Genomic DNA, 22,208 nt, shown 5'->3' with positions numbered 1-22,208 from the left:
GTTATATTTGAATTTGGCACTTTCTTCTACATAGAAAATTTAAATTTCAGGATTCAAATGAATTTGTGTGGCAATGTGTGAAAAAAGAAGGATCTTGCAAAAAAAATGTCATGTCAGGAGCGACTTAAGAAACTGCAAGTCTCTTCTGGTGTGAGAGAATTGGCCGTCTGCAAGGACGTTGCCATGGGGACGCCTGGATGATTTGATGTTTTTATCATCCTTGTGGGAGGCTTCTCTCATGTCCCTGCTTGAGGAGCTGGAGCTGATAGAGGGAGCTCATCCCCCCCCCCCCCTGGATTCAAACCTGCGACCTGTTCGTCTTCAGTCCTGCCGGCACATGGGTTTAACCCACTGCGCCACCGGGGGCTCCTCATCTTGCAAATGAAAGATAAATGTGAGAGTGCTGTACAGTTCACTGTTATTTACCGTTCTTTCTTTTTTCTGTCTGGCAATTGGATTGTGGATTTCCAGCCAGAGTCTATGATTCTTTTATCTGTTCTTTTTTTAAAGTCATAACTTCTTTATGCATTGGCACATATATTTCACCAGACTGTGTATGGCCAATTTGTCCTGGTTTTCCACCCCATTTGTGCTATATCACTGCAGAGCATTCAAACCTTGTCTCAAAGTTGAATGCTTGAGTCTGCAATATACTTGTTAAAGGCCTAGTCTCATGATAGTTTTCTCATCCTGCCCTTCCCTGGGAATTAGTTCTAAATATTTTCTTTTACAGAACATGAAGTTGGATTCATTTGTACAACAAACCTTCTACAGTTTTGTAATAACTTATGTCTAAGTGAATAAAATGTATGAGAGGCATTTTAGGGATTTTGATGCCATAAAAACGACAGTGTTTTTATATGTTCCCTTTGCAATCTCTGTCAAGAGTCTGGGAACAGTAAAGTAGACTCATAGAAAAGGTACTGGGTGCATTCTCTGGTTTGTCATGAACACTAGTTTTTCATGAACCAATAGTGTTACCATAACCTTTCTTCAGTGAATAAGGTCTCAAGAATGGTAGTCCTTAGGGAGTGTGGATTTCCCTGGAAAATTACACCCAGCCTTGATGATGATCACACACTGCACACAATTTGATTTTCTTGAACTGGATTTTCATATAGTAAGACGATGTGTTCCTGAAAAAAGAAATCTGAATTAGTGGAAATCAAGCTTAATCTCAGGTTTTTGCTGCCCACTATTTGATTCTTAGATTCTTCCCCCCACCAAATCTTCCCCATGCCAAGTCTACCAACATTTTGTGCATATAATCAGTATATTGCCAGAGATTGAGGGTGATGTACTCATAACCTAGGCTTGAAATAACAAAGCAACTGGAACCTGATGTATCACCAATCTTCAGTGCGTGGCATACCTTTACTAACCCTGCCTTTAGAATTATGGCTTTCTCCATACTTCATAATGCCTTCCTCAGTGTGAAATGCAAATATCCACTTCCCAAGGGCCAGTTTTCCAACCAAGGTGGGAGGCATGAATTATTGATACCCGTCTTTTACTTATGTTGTTGGTACTCCCTGCCATTTCCTTCTGGGAGAGGGAATACTGTAAATCTTGGAAATAGGTGCTATCTCTTGTTAACATTTATTCTCTCTTTATGTTGAATCTGTCCGTCATAGCACCTGGAGGGACCAGGCATAGTTCCTCTGTAGCTCCTCTGTATACAATTTATGATGCATGCCTGAGGTGCAGTGTGCTCTCAGGCTGGCTGTAACCTAGGAAAATAGCACCACAGTGGTGTGTATAAAGATTTGTAGCAAGCTGTAGCTAATAAGGCCATTGCCCCTAAATTGTACCAATGTGATGGACTTTACAATTTGTCTGCTGTGTTTGGTAATAGTTAGCATACAAATTATTGGCAAGTAAATTTAAAGAGCATTATTGGCTTTTGCTGGACAGTAGAAGAAATTGTTATTTGAGGTCTCGGAGCTGCCAATAAACATTACAAAGCCATTATTACAAAGAAGGAAATAACTAAAACAAGGTAGGGCAGCATGCGACTTTCCAACAGGTGTTGCACAATAACTTCTCTCAGCACTAACCAACATAGCCATTTGGATAATGAAAGGGTGGTGGAAATTATAATCCAAAATCAATACCTTTTTTGGCCAACCCAAATGCACAAAATGCATCATGCAAGCTTCACTGGCTTCTTCATCAGGTGAAGATTTTGTCTCTTGAAGTTTCCTTGACATTCTGAAGGAAAGTTACTTTTTGTTGCTGTTGGGAGTTTTATTGTCTATCTTTTATTTCCCCCTTTCTCTAGTCCCCACGTGGCCGAAACATGTGGGTTCTACCAGCACTGATACCCCTCAGTTCACACCATCTTCACTGACAAAAGAAGTAATGTTTGAAAAGGAAATGTTGGCCCCATGATTCTAATACTGTCACATTTCTTCTCATGTATGCTTTTTTAACATCTTTGCTTAAAGAGTCCACTTTTTGTGGATTTTGTTGTATTTTGCTGCATGACCAATGTGCCTAATTTGAATGTTTCCTGGATCTTTACAAGTTGCCAGTCCTCGAGCTAAGAATTTTAAGTAGCTGTTGAATTGTGAAAAGACATGGAACAACAGTGAGCTGAACTGAGACTGAATGTTATAGGCAGAACTTTAAAAGTATGGAGCAAAACTGGGGTAAGAATAAGGATTAAATAAAACTATAATAATAGTTGAGTGTGATTGAAGTGCAAAGACAGTTTAGGAGGGAGTTTCAAAGAGATCCACTAATGTGACTTACTATTAATTGAATTAGAGATAAGTTTGAATCTGATGGAACTGTTCAATGGCACACTTTCCAAGAAAGATTCTGTGGAGTGATGAGGCTACATACAAATTAAACATTAGTCACAGTAGTGTCAAAAAATGGTCCAGTTAATCCTCTTGATGATAAGCCACACCACATTGTAATTCCTGGTAAATTAACATGATGTTCCACTGTAACATGCAGGTTATCAAGTCCCCAATAGATGCAATTGTGGTGGTTAATTGAAGCATTTAATTTGAATGTAGCCTCATCAATCCACAAATTCTTTGTTGAAAAGTTGACCAGATGCTTAAGTGACTGCCAATTAGCAGGTAAAGTACCAAGTGTTGGTTGTTATCTTTAAAGCCCTAAATGCTTTGGGTCCAGGTTACCTACAGGATCACCTTCTCTTGTACAATCTGTCCTTGAGGATACTGAGATCCTCTGGGGGGACGTTTACCCCAACCAGGCAGAACCCGACTGTTGACCGTCGTCACCCAGAGGACATTTTCAACGACCGCCCCAAGACACTGGAATGACCGCCTGGAAGAACTTTGACAGTTAAATGTACTATTTATGGTATTGTAGTTCATCCAGATGTTTTAACTGTATTGCCTGCCACCTTGAGCCATGAGGTGAGATAAGTAAGAAATACTTTTTAAATTATTATAATATTGTTATTACTTGTAGAAAACTATCCCAGTAGAGAACAGATTGGGTTAGAATCTGGCACCCTGGCTATGTAATTTCTCTTGTACTTGCTTTTTCTTGTTGAAATTTGAACTTCAATAAAATCTGTTCTCCATCATTAGACCATTTATTCTACAATTGTCTTAATGTCTTATGTAGATAAATCAGGTCTTACTTTTGGTATCGACCCCAGTGTGTACTGTTTTCTGTAACCAGTTAAATATGGCCAGTTATTTTTGCAGATATGTAAGGCCTGGTTTCCCATGAAAGTTAACTCTTGGCATATATTCTCAGTTAGAAATGCATCACGATGTAGATCTTGGATGAGACCATCTGCTCAGCTCTCTCCTGTTCTCTGCAGTGCTGCTATGGTTGGGGGGCCCTCCTCCCATCACTTGCCAGCAGGGGGGACACTGCAAGTTTGTGTGACCTTAGCACTAAATTCAGACTGCAGGAGTTACCTTCTATAATGATGTCAACTGATTAGGTTAGCAGGGCTGGTGGCAGCCACGATAAGACATGACATGTTCTAATGATTTGCTTTAGCAGGGGCACAGGAGCAGCGACGAGGAAGAGGCAGGAAAGGCAGGGGGCCCACAGGTGCCGACAAAGACTTTGACCTTTGCTGCTATAATATCAGTGTTTCACAGGCCAGGCGGTTCGGTAACCCACTTCCAGACCATCAAAAATTGATTTAATTGCAATTTTCCCCCCAATTCGGAGCACTAGAGCTTGACTAATTGGAGTAATAGAGAGTAATAAGGCTCTGATTAAAAAAAAAGCTTTCCTTTGCCTCCTTTTGTATCCTGTGTCATTGCCTGTCAGAGGTCAGGGAGCCTGCATATTCTATTAGGCCGAGTTGCCTTCATTTGGACAAATTAGTTTACCCAACAGTAATTAAAATGCCAATGTGGGTCGGGAAGAGCTGAATGCAGTTGATGGGCACATGGGTGAAGGATTTGACAGCTTTGGTGGCCGCCCTTGCTAGAGCGTGTCGGTCCGGACTCAAAAATTGCACAAGTTTGGGTCTATGTGGCAAGCTTAGCTCAGTGGTTGAAAGCAGTACAGGCAAAAGTGTCCTTCTTTTGGTCTCTCATCTCTGTGTGCTCAGTCTATCTCCTTGTTTCTTTATGACACTTGGTTCATCCCCCCCCCATGCCCAGACTTATTGTCCCCAAAAGACCAGCCTCAGACCCTTTTGCTGTACCCCCCCCCCCCAAACACACTACCATTTCCCAGCTGCAGTCTCCTTGCTAAGTAATAGCTTCTTTGTTTCTTGGTTCAGCGATTCTTCATATATAATAATCCACAAAATAGAAAAGCAACATACAGTTTAAAGTGTCTGGGTTGAACTGTTCGTGTGTCATCCAGCTGTTTGAGTCAAATATGTAAAGAGAAGTGCAGAATGTAGAGTAAAGTTTTGGTTTATAGGTTGAGGGAAATGGGAGGGGAGGGAGGAACCCCACATTGTAGATCATCTATATATTTAGAAATCGTGTAATATCCTCTGTGAACACATTGTATTATGGCCAATTAAGACCTGTACACACTGCACTGCGTTGTTTTTATGTCCCTCCAAAACCAACTATATGTTTAGCATAAGGCAGCTGCTTTATATAAATATACTGGTACAAGGCAGGAATTGTCTTGTCCCTGGTGTTTATCTGCTAAGTTCTTAGTACAGAGGTAGGAATATGTGGCGTTCCAGGTATCATTGGGCTGAAACTCTCCCTAGCCCTTCCCAGACGGATTATTGGAGTTGCAATGCAACAACACCCACAGGATCAAGCTTTTCCATACAGGAAGGTGTAAGAGCCCCGTTTACCTTTATCGTAGGTAAATGATGAAAACATGTGGCCTGATCCTTTTGGCAAGTTCTGTAAAGTTTTATTGCATTGTACAATAGAATAGGACTATACATACTCTATGAAAACATCCAAGTTATGCATTACAACCATCCAAATTCGGTTCCTAGAACTCAAAGTAAAATTTGAAGAAGGTTTTACACACTTTCCTTCCATTAATCTTTCTCCTGTAGTTAGATTTGTAAAGGATCTGTAGTTAATTAGCAAGCTTTGAGAGAATAGTAAGAGACTGGTGGGATAAAGGAATAAAGAATAGTGTCCAAATTAGCAATGTACCAGCACAGGTTAATTCCAAATCCTTTCAAAATCAGAGTACTGAATCACCAAGCTTAACCCCCCCCCCCCCCCCCACACAAAATATTGCCAGGTATTTGGACTTGAAATGTATTTTAGAAAGATACCTGAAATGTGAGTTTTTGTAAGCTCTATTTATAGTACATTGAATTTTGAATTCCTATTCAATCCTTCTGTGTACTTTCAACATCAATCCTCCTTTGTACTTTCAACATCAATACTATATCACAATTCTTAAGGGTAGATTAGTATTGTTGTCCTCCTATGACAGATGGAAGTGTCTGGCCAAAAATAGGTGATGCTCAAAATGCCTGCTTTCTTCTTTTCATTTCTTTCTTGTCCATTTTACAATTGCTCTTTCTTTAACTTAATGCTTATTGCTTATGCAGGTTGGGTATCTGAAATACTTCAGAACAGAAGAGCTTTTGATTTTGGATTTATTTGGACTCTGGAATATTTGTATTTGCATATATTGTATATACTTGAGTATAAGCCTAGTTTTTCAGCCCTTTTTTAGGTGGAAAAAAACCCTTCAGCTTATACTTGAGTGAAGGTCCTAGTAGAAAGACGTGGGGCTGAAAGAAGGGCTTCTTTCAGCCCCACATCTTCCTGCCAGGACCCTCACTTTGTATTTTTGAAGAAGGATTGGAGGATTGATGTTGAAAGTACATAGAAGGATTGAATAGGAATTCAAAATTCAATGTACTATAAATAGAGGTTACAAAAACTCACATTTCAGGTATCTTTCTAAAATACATTTCAAGTCCAAATACCCGGGAAATAATGAAGATTTGCCTTTGATTTAAAAAGGGGTTCGAGTTTCTGAACTGAAAAAGAAAACCTGCTACTCTAACGTCGCTGCTGCCTCTCATCGTCTGTTTATTTTTCTAATTTATTTATTTATTATTAATTATAATAAATAATATTATAATGGGTTGCTCTCCGCACAGCAACCCAGCTCTCTTTCTTCTCCTCTCTCGATGTAGTGCGTACCTTCCTCGCCTCCTTTCTAGTGCAGTGTCCACCTTCCTCTCCTTTCTCACGCATCTTCCTCTCCTCCTCCTCCTCCTCCTCCTCCTCCTCCTCCTCCTCCTCTTTTGGCCCTAGTCTTTCCCACTTTTCCTTCTTCATATACACACAGCATTTCCCTCCAAAAAGTATAAACTATGGTGATTATTGGAAGGATACATAAGCACATTTACATTGAAGAAGGTTAGAATGATGATGTAATCAGAGTTGGACAGTCTTATCTTAAATTACAGTTTTATGTAAATATTTAGAAACATTTAACCTACTGATGCCTCCGTTAATGTAACTTTATTGGTATCTATTTTTATTTTGAAATTTACCAGTAGCTGCAGCATTTCCCACCCTCGGCTTATACTCGAATCAATACGTTTTTCCAGTTTTTTTGTGGTAAAATTAGGTGCCTCAGCCTATATTCAGGTTGGCTTAGTCTTGAGTATACACGGTATACACATAATTCGATACCCTGTAGTTGGGACCCCAGCCAAAATTTTAAAAAAATAATTTATGTTTCCTTATACACATAGCTTGAAGGTAATCTTATGCACAATATTCAAATAGTGTTGTGCCTGAAACAAAGTTTGTGTACATTGGACCATCAAAAAGTGAAGATGTTCCCTATCTCAGCCACGCACGTCAGTTTTGGATTTTGAAGTGCTTCAGAACTTGACATAAAATGCTCGATTTGCATTTTATTTTAAAGGTGTATTGCTTTTAGTATCCTGGATGGCCTATGTGATATCATCTAGTCAGTTTGTTGCAGAGGCAGAGTTTGAACATATGCAATTACATACAGAAGTGATTTCAACCAATAGTGTTATTTTCTATTAGAAAAGACAACTTGATGTATTTGCAGAGCTGAACAGAATGGAATATTTATTTGCTTTGGCAATGCCACTCTTTGTATAAGAGGAGCAGTCAAAATTTCAAAACCCGTCTAGGTAAGGGCATATTTTTAACTCTATTTCATTTGCAGAAAGGTTTGATTCAGTACTCATAGAAACATAAACTTATGTCCCACAGAAACTTGTAACTTCTCTTTCCTCTTGAGTTTTGCCCTTTCAGATCCTTCCATCAGGGGAGTTTTTCACTCCTTCATTACAAAACAGTGCTTAATGTTGGAGATTTTCCTTCTCAGGAATGATGTTTCAGAAATTTGAAACTATAAGTATCCCCTTTATGCAGCAGAACAATAGCAGCAAAGTCATCATGTTAGAGTTGAAAGGGCATAAAAGGACTTCTCTTTTTGCCCTCAACATCTGAAATATTCCAATTATGAGAACGACCAATCCTCTCCTGCAGTAGGGTGGCAGGGTGAATTGGTGGGTCAGGGTCTGTGTAGCTGGAGGGAAGTGGTGCTAAACTAAGAAGCAATTTGGAAGTCAACTGCGGAGAAGTTTCTAATCCCTACCACAGACTGGTTTGGAGGCTGTACAGGCAGAATGGCAGGGATTAGTGGTGGTGGTCTCCACCCACTTCTCCTCTCCTATTGACATACCTTGATGCTAATTTAGACCTGTACAGCTTCTAGAGGGATACTGCATACCTTCTTCTGAAGGAAATGATGTGTGTCTGTGTAGAGTGATCAAGAAAGAGGGGCAGGGGGAGAAAAAGGAGAGAGAAATCTTAAAAACCCAATTGCCCACTTCAGTGATTTCCAAGCTGCTATTATGTTTCTAACCACGGTAATTGGCTTTACCATTTATTAATGGCTTATTGTAAAGGCGGGGGGAGGAGGGAGACAAAACCCAGCACCTACCTTTGTAGTTTTGGGCTCTATTGACAGCAAGACTGCTTGCTGACTTGGGAGTCAATTGATGTGCCGCTCTCTACTTAAGAGTTTGTTGGTGTTCTGACCTCTCGTCCTTGATAGCCCATAAGGTGTGGAAGGAGAGCCTTGTATTTGGCATCAGGTTAGGGTCTTGAGCCTCCAGTTTGCTTGGTCAAGAGAGCTTGTTGGCTGATGCACACAAAGCAATCTCTGTGCTGGCTTTTAAAATGGCACTACTGAACATAAAGAATATGTTAGGCTAAAGAGTCATGTTTTGAGCTCTTCTACAGATGTGGTCTTATTTTACAAAGGAAATATGTTTCTTTGGTCTTTTCTAATCTGGGGACTATCTAGGCTGGGCATCATGTATTTGAACTATAATTCCCATTGTCTTCTGCCAACATAATCAGTGAAAGTTGTAATCCAATGTATTTAGAATACATCTATTTGAATAGACCTTTAGTAGTATATCTAGATTAATATTAAAGGCCCTGTGATCACATAGAGGCCTATTTCAGTGAGAGCCTGTTCATATTGCAAATATTTCTGATTTGAAGTTAAAGGTATTTGATGTTATTTATTCATTCAGTTGCTTCCGTCTCTTTGTGACCTCATGGACCAACCCATGCCAGAAGTCTCTGTCGGCTGTCTCCACCCCCAGCTCCTTCAAGGTCAAGCCAGTCACTTCAAGGATACATCCATCCATCTTGCCCTTGGTGGGCCCCTCTTCCTTTTTCCTTCCATTTTCCCCAGCATCATTATCTTCTTCAAGCTTTCCTGTCTTCTCATTATGTGGCTAAAATACTTCATCTTTGCCTCTAATATCCTTGCCTCCAGTGAGTAGCTGGGCTTTATTTTTTGGAGTATGGACTAGTTTGATCTTCTTGCGGTCCAAGGCATTCTCAGAATTTTCCTCCAACACCAAAAGCATCTATCTTCCTTCGCTCAGCCTTCCTTATGGTCCAGCTCTCACATCCGTAGGTTACTACAGGGAATACCATTGCTTTAACTATGCGGATCTTTGTTGCCAGTGTGCTGTCTCTACTCTTCACTATTTTATCGAGATTGGTCATTGCCCTCCTCCCAAGAAGTAAATGTCTTCTGATTTCTGCAGTAATATTTGCACCTAGAAATACAAAGCCTGTCACTGACATTATCATAATACGTGATAATGTTTGTTTTTGCTCTTGTTTTTTGGCCTGGGGATGCAAGAAGGACAGCAATAGTCTTCTATATGTACATTATGAAGACACTTTTTGATCAGCTTTTTGATCTGTATATCCATAGTGAAAAAGGCATGTGAACATTTGTTAAAATATGTGCTTTTTCTGCAGAATTATTTAATATAAAGCAGCCTTTAGGGAGTCCAGTTATGCATTGGTGCAAATAACCTAAGTTTAAACAGGTCAAACAAAATGTGTCGAAGATCACTGTGGACTATGGCCCTTTCTACACAGTTGTATGAAATCCAGATTATCTGCGTTGAATTGGATTATCTGGCAGTGTAGACTCAAATAATCTAGTTCAAAGCAGATAATGTGGATTATCTGCCTTGATATTCTGGATTATATGGCAGTGTAGAAGGGCCCTTTCCCATCCCCTTCTCATTGTATTAATCACATATAGGTAATAAGGATCAGCATAAACCATGCCACAAACATATTTGGGTGAAGGGTGTGGATACAAGGTGCATAATCTTGAAGTGGGTCATGCAAGCAAATAGTTTGTTCTTATGGCCTTTTTATGATTCCTATCAATTTATGGTGGCCCCATTAAATTTCACAGGGTTTTCTTGGGCAAGGAATACACAGAGGTGGTTTTTCCAGTTCCTTCCTCTGAAACATAACCACTAGCTCCTGGTATTTCTTGACAGTCTCCCATCCAAGTGGCCCTACCTGGCTTCTAAGATCAGACGGGATCTGGTGCCTTTAGGGGATTTAGAACCTACACCTGCATGTTTAGTCCTTTTATGCTCCAGTGCCTTGACTTGGTTTATAGCACCACCTTTTTCACAACTGTTATTTTCCTTTCGTTTTAACTATTGTGCTGTCAGGACATGGAAGTTCTGTGCACAAGATCTTTTAAAAGCATTGACAACCTGTTCTCTGTTCAATCCACCACCTTTTTAACTGTAAAAGAAATAAGTCTAGTTTTTATTTTCTTTCTCAACAGTTCATTTGTGACAGGAACAGCATGCTGTGGACATACTTCACCTTTGAGAATCTGGGATTTGGAGAGGTAAGAGACCAAAATAACTTTGTCAGTGGCCAACAGAAATATCTGCCTGTTCATTAAATACCTGTAGAAATCCTTTGAGCTGGAAGTTAATGTTGACCGGTACCATTTTGAACAATATTGAAAACTCCATGTCCAATGCCATGTGATAGCTTACCAGCATAGATAGCATTATATAACAAAATTTGAAGAATTTTCTGTTCCTGGTATGAAAGTGTTATTTCCTGTTTAATTATGTGGTACTTACTTTGAAAGTAACTGTTATACTCCAGAAACTTCGATTTTGTGGCTGCCCCAAACTATGTTGAATTGGTTGAGAAATTGATTGAAAAACTATAGCAAAATGTGCTGTAGGATGTCCCACAGAAACAAAGGTCTTGCAGTTTAGTAAACTTTTCCCATGTTATTATGATAGTACCAATTAGGAAATGACATATATAACCCAGGAACAAAAATTGTGTCATATCCAAGTCTCTCTGCCCAAGAGAAGTAGCATCTGGCAAGCTTGATTAACTAAAGTGGGGCATACCATGCCAAAGCAGCCCCAAAGTCAAGAGAACAAAGTTAATTGGACCCTAAGCAATTCTTGCCATTTTTATCTGGGTCCAGAATTCTCTGAGCATCAGAAATAGTGCTAGTTGAGGGACAGTCGGAAGGAACATTCTTCGTATATAAGGCTTTGGCCCAGAGATTCTATGTATAAGAAGAGATACTTTCTGTTGTTGTTCATTCGTTAAGTCGTCTCCGACTCTTCGTGACCTCATGGACCAGTCCACGCCAGAGCTCCCTGTCGGCCGTCACCACCCCCAGCTCCTTCAAGGTCAGTCCAGTCACTTCAAGGATGCCATCCATCCATCTTGCCCTTGGTCGGCCCCTCTTCCTTTTGCCTTCCACTTTCCCCAGCATAATTGTCTTCTCTAGGCTTTCCTGTCTCCTCATGGTGTGGCCAAAGTACTTCAACTTTGTCTCTAGTATCCTTCCCTCCAATGAGCAGTCGGGCTTTATTTCCTGGAGGATGGACTGGTTGGATCTTCTCGCAGTCCAAGGCACTCTCAGCACTTTCCTCCAACACCACAGCTCAAAAGCATCGATCTTCCTTCGCTCAGCCTTCCCTAAGGTCCAGCTCTCACATCCGTAGGTGACAACAGGGAATACCATTGCTTTGACTATGCAGATCTTTGTTGCCAGTCTGATGTCTCTACTCTTTATTATTTTATCGAGACTGGACATTGCTCTCCTCCCAAGAAGTAAGCGTCTTCTGATTTCCTGGCCACAGTCTGCATCTGCAGTAATCTTTGCGCCTAGAAATACAAAGTCTGTCACGGCCTCCACGTTTTCTCCTTCTATTTCCCAGTTGTCAATCATTCTTGTTGCCATAATCTTGGTTTTTTTGACGTTTAGCTGCAACCCAGCTTTTGCGCTTTCTTCTTTCACCTTGATTAGAAGGCTCCTCAGCTCCTCCTTGCTTTCGGCCATCAGAGTGGTGTCATCTGTAATCTGAGGTTGTTAATGTTTCTTCCAGCAATTTTCACCCCAGCTTTGCATTCATCCAGCCCCGCACATCGCATGATGTGTTCTGCATACAAGTTAAAAAGGTTGGGTGAGAGGATGCAGCCTTGCCGTACGCCTTTCCCAATCTTGAACCAGTCTGTTGTTCCATGGTCAGTTCTGACTGTTGCTACTTGGTCCTTGTACAGATTCCTCAGGAGAGAGACAAGGTGGCTTGGGATGCCCATCCCACCAAGAACTTGCCACAATTTATTATGATCCACACAGTCAAAGGTTTTAGAGTAGTCAATGAAGCAGAAGTAGATGTTTTTCTGAAACTCCCTGCCTTTCTCCATTATCCAGCGGATATTGGCAATCTGGTCTCTCATTCCTCTGCCTTTTCTAAACCCAGCTTGAACATCTGGCAACTCTCGCTCCATGTATTGCTGGAGTCTTCCTTGCAGGATCTTGAGCATTACCTTACTGGCATGAGAAATAAGGGCCACTGTACGGAAGTTGGAGCAGTCTTTTGCATTTCCCTTTTTTGGTATGGGGATATAAGTTGATTTTTTCCAGTCTGATGGCCATTCTTGTGTTACTTTCTAGATACTTTCTAGTGAGGTTCATATTTCTGTTCTATGAAATCCTTCCATCTGTAGCACATAACGGATTTGTTTTTATTCCTCTGATATAAAATGTATGGAATATTTTATTGGGCCCTTTTCTTGTGCCCAGAATCAAATATATGTAGTTCTAATATGTCTGAAGTTCTCTCCAAATTTGACTAACAGGTAAGTGTGAAATTCCTTAAACATGTCCAGTTAATAAATGTCCTGCCACCATTCTTGATTTGACCTTTTCTAAGAAGGCATGTATACTACAACAAAGCTATAATATTTTCTCCTTTATCCTTAGCTAGTTGCTGGACTAGTGTGTCCTCCTATCTGTTCTTCTTACCCAGTAGGCTGTTTTGCATTCAAACCAAGTTGCACAGGTTTTGGTGTTATTTTATTGGCCAGTTGATCCAAATTTTCTGTGGTCAGAGTTTCTCAAACTGTGCTCCCCCAGATGTTTTGGACTTCCACTTCCACAATTCCTAACAGCTGGTAAGCTGGCTGGGATTTCTGGGAGCTGAAGTCCAAAACACCTGGAGGAGCACAGTTTAATAAACACTGCCTTAAGTTGAATTATTGAATCTAAATGCACCAAATTATTTTTCACATGCACATTTGATATCTCTTTTATACTTAAAAAATATTTTGTTGGAATTGGATGCTATGAACAAATGAATAATTTGGGAACTTGGGAGGGGGGGTTCCCATTCTCTCTGATTTACTTATTATCTGATAGTGTTAGATAAATTGGGATGTGTGGATTAGAATGTAATTTGAGTCTCAATAGTAACAATTTTTTTCTCAAACTTTGGACAAAATGTTCTTAATGAAATTTTTAATTTGTATCATAACCTATGTGATAAGGAGAACAATTTTTGCATTCTTCTTCTCTCTTTCAACACAAAATACCAAATCTTGAATGTTGTGTGTGTGTGTATGCACCCATATAAAGCTTTATGACAAATTATCTGTATTACGAGTCGTATAATGGCATTTAATAAAATGGTAACATAATTCATTAGCGGGCAGTCTTGGACTCTGAGGAATGCGTGTAATGTGAATCCTGTATTTTGATGAAAGGAAGAATGATATTCAACTTGTATCCCATTCCATGCACACCCACCCACCCCCTCCTTGTCCATGAACTTGTCCTAGGTTTCTTCAAATAGAAGTAACTCTCAGGAGCAAATGGGGAGTGGCTCTGTCACCTTTTCTGTCTTTCCTAAGGAAGCCTCCACAGATAATAAAGCTATGTAGAAAATAGGATTAAGGTAATGAACTGGCAGGATGGAGTTTGATCTTTCAATAAGGCAAAAGCCTGACTGACAGGCAAAGCTAAATCCTGGGACCATCCAGCCAATGGGATGCTACTTCCAGTGGTTGCTGAGTGTCACGGATTCCTCCCTTTCCCACTTGTTGTAGTGGAATGCAATGGCTGCCCCTCTTAGGCCTCACAAATGGGGAGGAGCGGAAGTGGCCCAATTTGGGTGTCTCTCATACATGTTAATTAGAATGTGGTAGATGGTAGGAGTACCTTCACAAGAGCTGGAAACATATGGCATTTTCAAAAGGTGTCTGCAGCATTCCTAACTGATATATTTAGTTTTTCCTTGTTATTCCATTTCATCTTTCTGCCAAGGGATGGAGAAATGGATGGATAGATAGATATCCACACATACATACATGATTATATTCATGTGTATGTGTGCATTTTGTGCTCTTCTCAGTCCTCCACCAGAGTTCCCTACAGGACTCACTGCTGAAAATAGCTGAAAGACTTTACCTCATATGGGTTTCACATCACCTGTTGTACCCCAGAATATGATACATATAAGGGAACAACTAGTCATTTTGTGTGCATGCCCTCACAGTAAGAAAAAAGACTAGAATGTCTGTAAGAACTTGCATAACCTGCCATGCACAGAATATTATTATTATTATTATTATTATTATTATTATTATTATTATTTTGAAACCCCCTATATTGAAGTTAATTTTGGTGTGGCCTGACCTGAGAGATTGCATATTCCTATTGCAAAAATGGCTTGAATCAGCAAGTTGCTATTTATTTCCTCCCAACTTATTCTCCTCTCACAAGTTTGCTGGGACCAGATCTCAGAATACCTTTGGGCTTTTGGTCAGTGCAATCCTGATGCAGAACTGTAGGAGAGATCCAAGGATTGTGAAGCAATGCACAGGCACATTTCAGATGCTGTATCCTGCCCAAGGATGGGTCTCTCATTCTTTAGCTTCCTTGTATGGTGAACTGTTGGTTCTTTGAGAGTTAAATAGGTTCTGCAGGCTTACTAAGTTTCTGCTTCTTTTGGTTGGTCAGTTTTCAATGAACTTTGGTGGTCCTTTAGGTGCTATTTTCCCAGAGGTATGTTGAGGTCCCTTCCCTTCTGATCCAATGGTCCAGTAAAGTGGAAAATGCTACACAATTACACCAAACATCCAGCTTCTGTTTGTGGCTCACTTGGCTGATGGTGGCATGACCTTTGCTTTTTCTTGACCCTCTGTTTCTGACACTTTGGACGTGTCAAAAGCTATGCTGTAATGTTTGAACACTAAACACCATAGCTTCTTGCAGGAGGCTAGATGGCTCCCACCCTCATGGGGATGGGAAACAGATGCTGTTGCTGAAAGTTGCTATTTAGGTTCCTGGGTCCTTCATCACATTTGGAAAAATGTGTAGTGTAGACCATTGTACCTAAACTAAGAGATACTTCAGCTCAGCCTTGCTTTTCTCAGTCATTATTCTACCGCAAACATGCTTGTAAAACCTTTACCATTGACACTTGCTAAAAGGCTACTTTTAATTAGTCAGCTTAGAAGAAATAGTAAGTAAGAAATATCTGTTGAATATAAAAAGATAAAATAGGGCTGTGATTCAGAAGAATGTAAGTACGGCTAGCTAGCAGTTTGTGTTACTTATATGGATCAGCCTAGGCCCAGCCAAACCATTGCTATGTGATACTGCAATAAAGTGGGCCATCTATATACGCAAATTTTGTATACACAGATTGCAACATCCATGAATTGAATATATCTATCTCCCCAAAAGACAAATCTTGATTTTTTCATTTTATTATGCCATTGTATATCATGAGATTTGAACTTCCATGAGTTGGGTATCCATGTGAGAGTCCTGGAATCAAAACCCAGCGCATGTCCCTGCAATTTTAGTGCCTGCAATACTATACAAATTAGAGCCCCAGGTGGCGCAGTGGGTTAAAGCCCTGTGCTGGCAGGATTGAAGACCGACAGGTCGCAGGTTCGAATCCGGGGAGAGGCGGATGAGCTCCCTCTATCAGCTCCAGCTCCTCATGCAGGAACATGAGAGAAGCCTCCCACAAGGATGATAAAAACATCAAATCATCCGGGCGTCCCCTGGGCAACGTCCTTGCAGACAGCCAATTCTCTCATAACAGGAGCAACTCCTGACACGACCAAAAAACTACAGTGAACATATAATGTCTTCAAGAGCAAAACAATATAGAAAGAATACTCATCAGTATACAAAAAAAAGCATACAAATAAATAAAATTGCTAAAAGGAAATTTGATAAGAGGGTATGCATGATGAATTGTGAACAAAGCAAATTAGAAAAATATAAATTTGTGCCCATCTTAAAGCTGTTACATAACCCTTTGGTACAGTCTTATAGCAGTCACATTTAACCGAGTAATATTTGTTGTGTTGCTCATAATTGGTTAATGGATCCTTCTGCACAATATATAATAATTCAAAGTAATATATTTTAAATCTAAATGGGGGGAAAAGGTGGACTGGTGGAAATGATGAAGAAAATATATCCTTCTACAAGATGCCTTCAAAATCTAATTGTGAAAAGAGATTTTAAAATGAAGAGTGTAGAGTGGATGTATATTTTATTTATTAGTTATTTATTTTATTTCTTTATATCTTGCTTTATCTCTCCATATGGAGACTCAAAGCGGCTCACAACCAGAAACATGACAACTTAAAATACACCAATATGCAATAATAAAACAGTATATCATTATATATTATCAGTAGTATTATATTAAATATATTAGTATTATTATATTACAATATTATTATGTATTATGTATTATTATTATTATTATTATATTGTATTATATTATAATATTATTAATATTATATGTATCTATAATATATTATGAGCATAGTACAATATGAGTATTATATGATATTATAATATACCACTAGATTGCAATATTATTAGTGCTGTAATATTACATGCAATGTATAATATACAATTACTATGTATATGTGTACATAATACAATTAAATGTATATGTACACACCTATTTATTCTACATTTCATGGTGAATTTGAAAAGATTCTTTTGGACCAATAGAATCCTTCCAGTCAGCATTGCCCATGAATATTTGGCTGGATAGGCTATCCATTTGATCTGTTGCAGTTTTTCTTATGTTCCAACATGTCCCTTGACCCCATAACTCAGCTGAGTCCTGTGATCACAAGTCTTTAAGCTGTATTATCATAAATCAGCTATATTTAGATAAACAGTAGTTCTCCATTCTTCCAAACAATCTTTTTGTTAAAAGAACTTGTGACAGCTTTTTTTTTTAAAAAAAAGAGCCCTCTAATTTTTCCTCTTTAGTTTTCTAGCTTTTTAACTCTTTGAAATTGGCTTCATGCCATCTCTGACACCAAACAAACACCTTTGCCTTCCCTGACTTCTTATCCCTTTATAGCAACAGATGTTGAAATTTTGTATCCCTTTTATCTGCCCCTCTTTAACCTCTTCCTGTAATTAGGTTCCCCTTGTTAGCAGCACAGAGTGGGTTGGTCCACTGCCTACCCTGCCTTTTGAGCCATTGTGTCTGAACACATGTGGTTTTGGGATGTTTGGAAAACTCCCTTCCCCCATAAGGTAATAGTGGTGGGCGGATGGACGATTGCAGCTTTTTCTCTCTCTTTTTCTTTTGCAGTTCATTTATCTTTGCTGAAGAAAAAATAAAGGAGGAGGAGTGCTGGGGAGCACATATGTAGGGAAAGCCATAGACCTTCCTATCTCACTCACTCTTGTTTCTTTCGTCATGGCTTTTCTGACTTCTTTAGGTGCTTCGGTTGGGTTCCTTTTGCTGTCCACCAGTTCACATAGTCAGTTAAGAGATGTGTGTGTCCATGTGTGTGCAAACACATTCAAACGCATTTCTCTGGATATTTGGCTTCAAAAATATAACATCACTTTTCATATGCTTTTTACACATTAGAACTGAACACAATAATATAAAATCTTGACATGTTAAACTCCTGCAACTACAGTTGGCTTTACATGTTCTAGAAGCACTGGCAAAGACTGTACATATGTTTATATCTACACACGCCCCATGATTGTGGGGGATCTTTGTACCTCTGTTTGTTTCTGATTTGTACCTGCATGCAAAAAAAGCCTCTTATTCTATATTGACATTGGACTTTCTTTGACTTTCTAAAGATTGGCAGGTGCATGGAAAGGATTGACCTATCTGTGATCAATAGTAAGGGAAACCAGATGGCTATACTGTCACATTCCATAGCCTTTGTGGTAAGCTGAGGGCAACAATAAATACATCAGAGGTCCTTATTTGGTTTCCTCCAATGGTTCTGTGGAGCCTTGGTGGCACTTTTTGAATCATCATTGCTTTTTGAGAAGCAGGATTCAGTTGTTACCAAGAATAATCCTTTCAGTTATAGACCACTTAGACCTCCCTAAGCTGATCCATGGCACTAGAATGTCTAGGTTACATAACAACAATGCACTCTACATGCCATTTCTCTTCAAAATGACTTGGAAAGCTTCACCTGGTTCAAAATAATGCTGCATGACTTTTACATAAAAACATGGGTTTATTCAACCAGTTCAGGTTCAAATGCAACTGGTTGCTAATTTTCATTACAGTGGTAGGTGCAGCCTTTAAAACCTTGTATGGCCTACAGCCCACATTTTCAAGGACACTTGCTGAGGCTGTTTTTTTTATGCTGTTATTATTTTTATGCTTATGTATTGTTTGTTTTGTGAACCGTCCCAAATCCCTTTGAGGAGATGATAAACACATAAAGTTGTTTATTATTGTTATTGTTGTTGTTGTTGTTGTTGTTATTATTATTATTATTATTATTACTACTATTATTATTGCTTGCCAGATGAAATTAACTAATCAGATGCTATTTTATGCACCAGATTTGTGGTTAGTTTTATAATGGCTTTTCCGGAACATTAGAATAGGCATTAGGTAGAAACTAGGAGAATGTATATTTTAGTGATCTTTTCAAAATTATTTTAAGACATTTCCCTAAGGTATTTGATTCTGCAATGATCCAAATTTGTATTATGTTTGATATTTGTTTCTCAAATTTTCAAATTGGCTCTGATATTCATGTGTCCTTTTTGTTCTGTTTCATATAGAATGTTTTGACCATGTGGAAAAGAAGTATTTAAAAAATCTTAATAAATAACCATTCCTGCACATATACTGCACTGCCTGAGTAGTCAAAATACTGCAATGTGTTATAGATGGCTCAGAGATAAGAATATACATGGCTCAGATAAACATCACCAACATGAAATGCCCTTTCAAAGAGGATGTCTATTGATTTTGAAATCTACTTTTTAAATTAATAAATAGAGAATATTCTAGTCATAGTAATAGATCAGTTACTTTGATCCTTGTTAGGAATTCATGGATTTGCAAAGCCATGACTTTGAAATATAGTTTAAAATATGGTAAGTGCTGCAAAAGTTGAAAAAAATAGTAATGGAGAGAGTGATGATAATAATGATAATGATGCCCTGAGGTTTCGGGTGCTGGATTTGTAGTGTGCAATTTATATCTCACTTTCAATTCCCTTTACTTGCAGGTAGGTTTTATTGATTTCCAATGTTAGAGCCACTGTTTCAATGTATTGTAATAGCTCCTAAGATTTACTTATCAGTAGCTCTTGGGACATGTTCTTCTAAAGATACAGGATTAGCATGTATATTTAGTTTGAACTCATGATTTTTAACCTGTTTTGCTCAACTTCATATATTCACACAGGATTTCTGTAGCACCCAAACAAAATATTCTAGTATGAGTGAATGAAAACACTCTCATTCTGATCAGTTTCATACTCATGAGGTATATAAGACAATTTTTATTTTCCTCTAAGTAGCGAAAGAATCTAAAGAGAATATGAAGAATAAGACTACCCAAATTTGGGATCAGACTTACACATGCACAAACACACAAAGCCCCCTCCCTTCATTTGGGCTAACTCATTTAAACAGATGGCTTTGTTTTGATTTGGAATCTCCATTTTTCTTTTTCTTTGTTTCTCCCTCCTTACTTTTTTTTTGTCTGATGGCCGAAGGAGACCTCCAAAGTGCTGTCTGTTCAAAAAGAAACTATACAGTGGCTTATTCCCACACAACTCCCCGCCGGTTTGCCTTACTGCCCCCCCAATTCTAGCAAATGTCTCCCACCTTCAAGACATTCTTCACATTCTTTGCAGAGAAAAGGGGTTAAACGTCTGAATTTGGGGGTCACCATGTTATACAAATTGCAATCTAATCGTTTTTACAAGAACACACGTGTGCTAAGAAAAAGAGCCCTGAACAAGAAAGACAAGGAGACAGACAGCTTGCTTTGTCCTTTCTCCTCCGAATGTTTCGTGCCATTGTCATATTGCCGTGTCTCTCTCCCCTCTTTGCCTTTGGGAGGGAGAGTTGGTTTGATAGTTAAATTGGCCCGTAAAGCAGAAGGGCTTGGTGCCATTTCTGTTTGTTTTCCCAAATAAAAGACCCAGAGGGGTCTCTTTTGCACTGTTGTGGATTTATTTGAGGAAACTGCCTTTTTCCCATAGCTAGCATGTCAGTTTATCCTCTGAACTTAACCTTACGACAACCCGGGTAACAAAAAACGTTCAGGGTCCCAGCACCAGGAAAGGTAAAGAAATTGTATCTCTTTATTGGGCCCTTTAAAGTGTGTGTGGGCTAATTCAGAGTCACCAGAAGAAAAGAAGGGCCAGCTTTCTCCCATCCCCGCCACCACCGCTGCTATCATTGCCACCCCTGCAGAAGCCAAAAGCACACACGGTCCCAGCTGGCACAAGGAGCAGCAGTATAAGCAAAGTGTGGTCTGGAGCTAACTTTGAGAAGAAGAAAAAGGCAGTCTAGTTATTGTTGGACCCCAGAGTGCTTTTCATTCTAGTTGATTTACAAATAGCCTAGGAATACTTGTTGATTCTTTACAGATACACTCTACACTGTGAGTTCATCAAAGCAATAGACTGCTTACACATACTGATTGACTATTGCTGTAACATATTGCATTCCAGTCATGTATTAGATCACTGAAAATAAAATAAATGGTGACTTGCCTACTTCTCCATGTCGGCATGTGACTAAACAGGTGCGTAGCTTTAACCCTAAGAATTAGTGCCATGCAGCCAGAATGCAGTTCCGTACAGCATATCAGTTTTTGATGGCATTTTGAGAATTAGCTTTCTTTTTAAAAAATAACAATATTGAACATCACTTTCTTTGTATTTTTAATGGGTTTTAAAATGTCAAACTTTTTGGAAGGAAAGTAAGATAGGAATTGATTAATAAGTGGTGAGAAAGAGAAGAATGGAGCAGTAACATATATATTTTACTGTACCCAGAAGCTATGACTGCTTGGCAGTCAAAAAGCAATGAAAGGGAAAATGCAGGTCTAGTAAGCCCTGTTCCCAGTGACCTTGAAAATGTTTGTAAGTGGTACTTCTCCAAAATGTCTGTAAATTTTTATGAATGCCCACTTGTCTTGCAAAGGATATCTTATTGCCACTTGTCTCTCTAGGCCATGCTGAATGCTCTCCATCTGTGTAGGGAAAAAATAACCACTGTTCTTACTATTCAGCTTCATCCTTTCAGGAGGGTGAGCAGAATATAAATTTCATGTGATTTCATGTCAGATGCATGTATTGAAGGACATTTTGCTCTAAGTTTAAATGAGTTAAGCTTTAAAGTGTCCAGATACTTTTTGTGATCTTGTCTGGGTTCCAACTGGGGAAGCAAAGTGCACATCAAATTTTGGGTCTAGACAAGAAGGCCAGTTGGGGAACCTCCAGTTCATTTGAATCTGTTCTGTTTTTTAATTTTCACCATGCCATTGATTTGCCAATATAGTGAGCAAAGTTTAGATTTGAAATCCTATTTCATGGTATTTCTGAGAGTAGAAGATGGCAGCTCTTATCCTAAATGATCCTAGTTTAGCATTCAAACTGTTAGGAAGGAAGCCTTCAGCGTAATCAAGAAGAAGACTATGAGGTTTGGAAGAAGGAACTATAAGAACAAGAGATACAGGAATCTTTTTTTTAATCTGAAGAAGGCAATATTGTTTTGTGTTCAAATAATGTTTTCAAGTTTAATGACCAAGCCTTCCAGCGAAAGGCATGTAGTTGTGTGAATCTCAGATTTCTTCACTTTCA

At 39.1% G+C, this 22,208-nt stretch overlaps 1 protein-coding gene across 2 annotated transcripts in view; it reads left to right on the top strand.

The window, feature by feature from the left end:
* Positions 1-22,208, top strand: part of FBXW4 (F-box and WD repeat domain containing 4) — a 70,431-nt gene that overhangs the window by 40,046 nt on the left and 8,177 nt on the right. For both annotated transcript variants that reach the window (XM_060768262.2, XM_060768261.2), the window contains exon 6: positions 10,579-10,644. In XM_060768262.2, the coding sequence (XP_060624245.2) occupies positions 10,579-10,644 (66 nt within the window). The remainder of the gene's footprint in view (positions 1-10,578; positions 10,645-22,208) is intronic.

The sequence above is a fragment of the Anolis sagrei genome, chromosome 3 (genome assembly GCF_037176765.1).
Source record: "Anolis sagrei isolate rAnoSag1 chromosome 3, rAnoSag1.mat, whole genome shotgun sequence".
Classification (NCBI taxonomy): domain Eukaryota; kingdom Metazoa; phylum Chordata; class Lepidosauria; order Squamata; family Dactyloidae; genus Anolis; species Anolis sagrei.
This window is presented reverse-complemented; position numbering and strand designations above follow the sequence as displayed.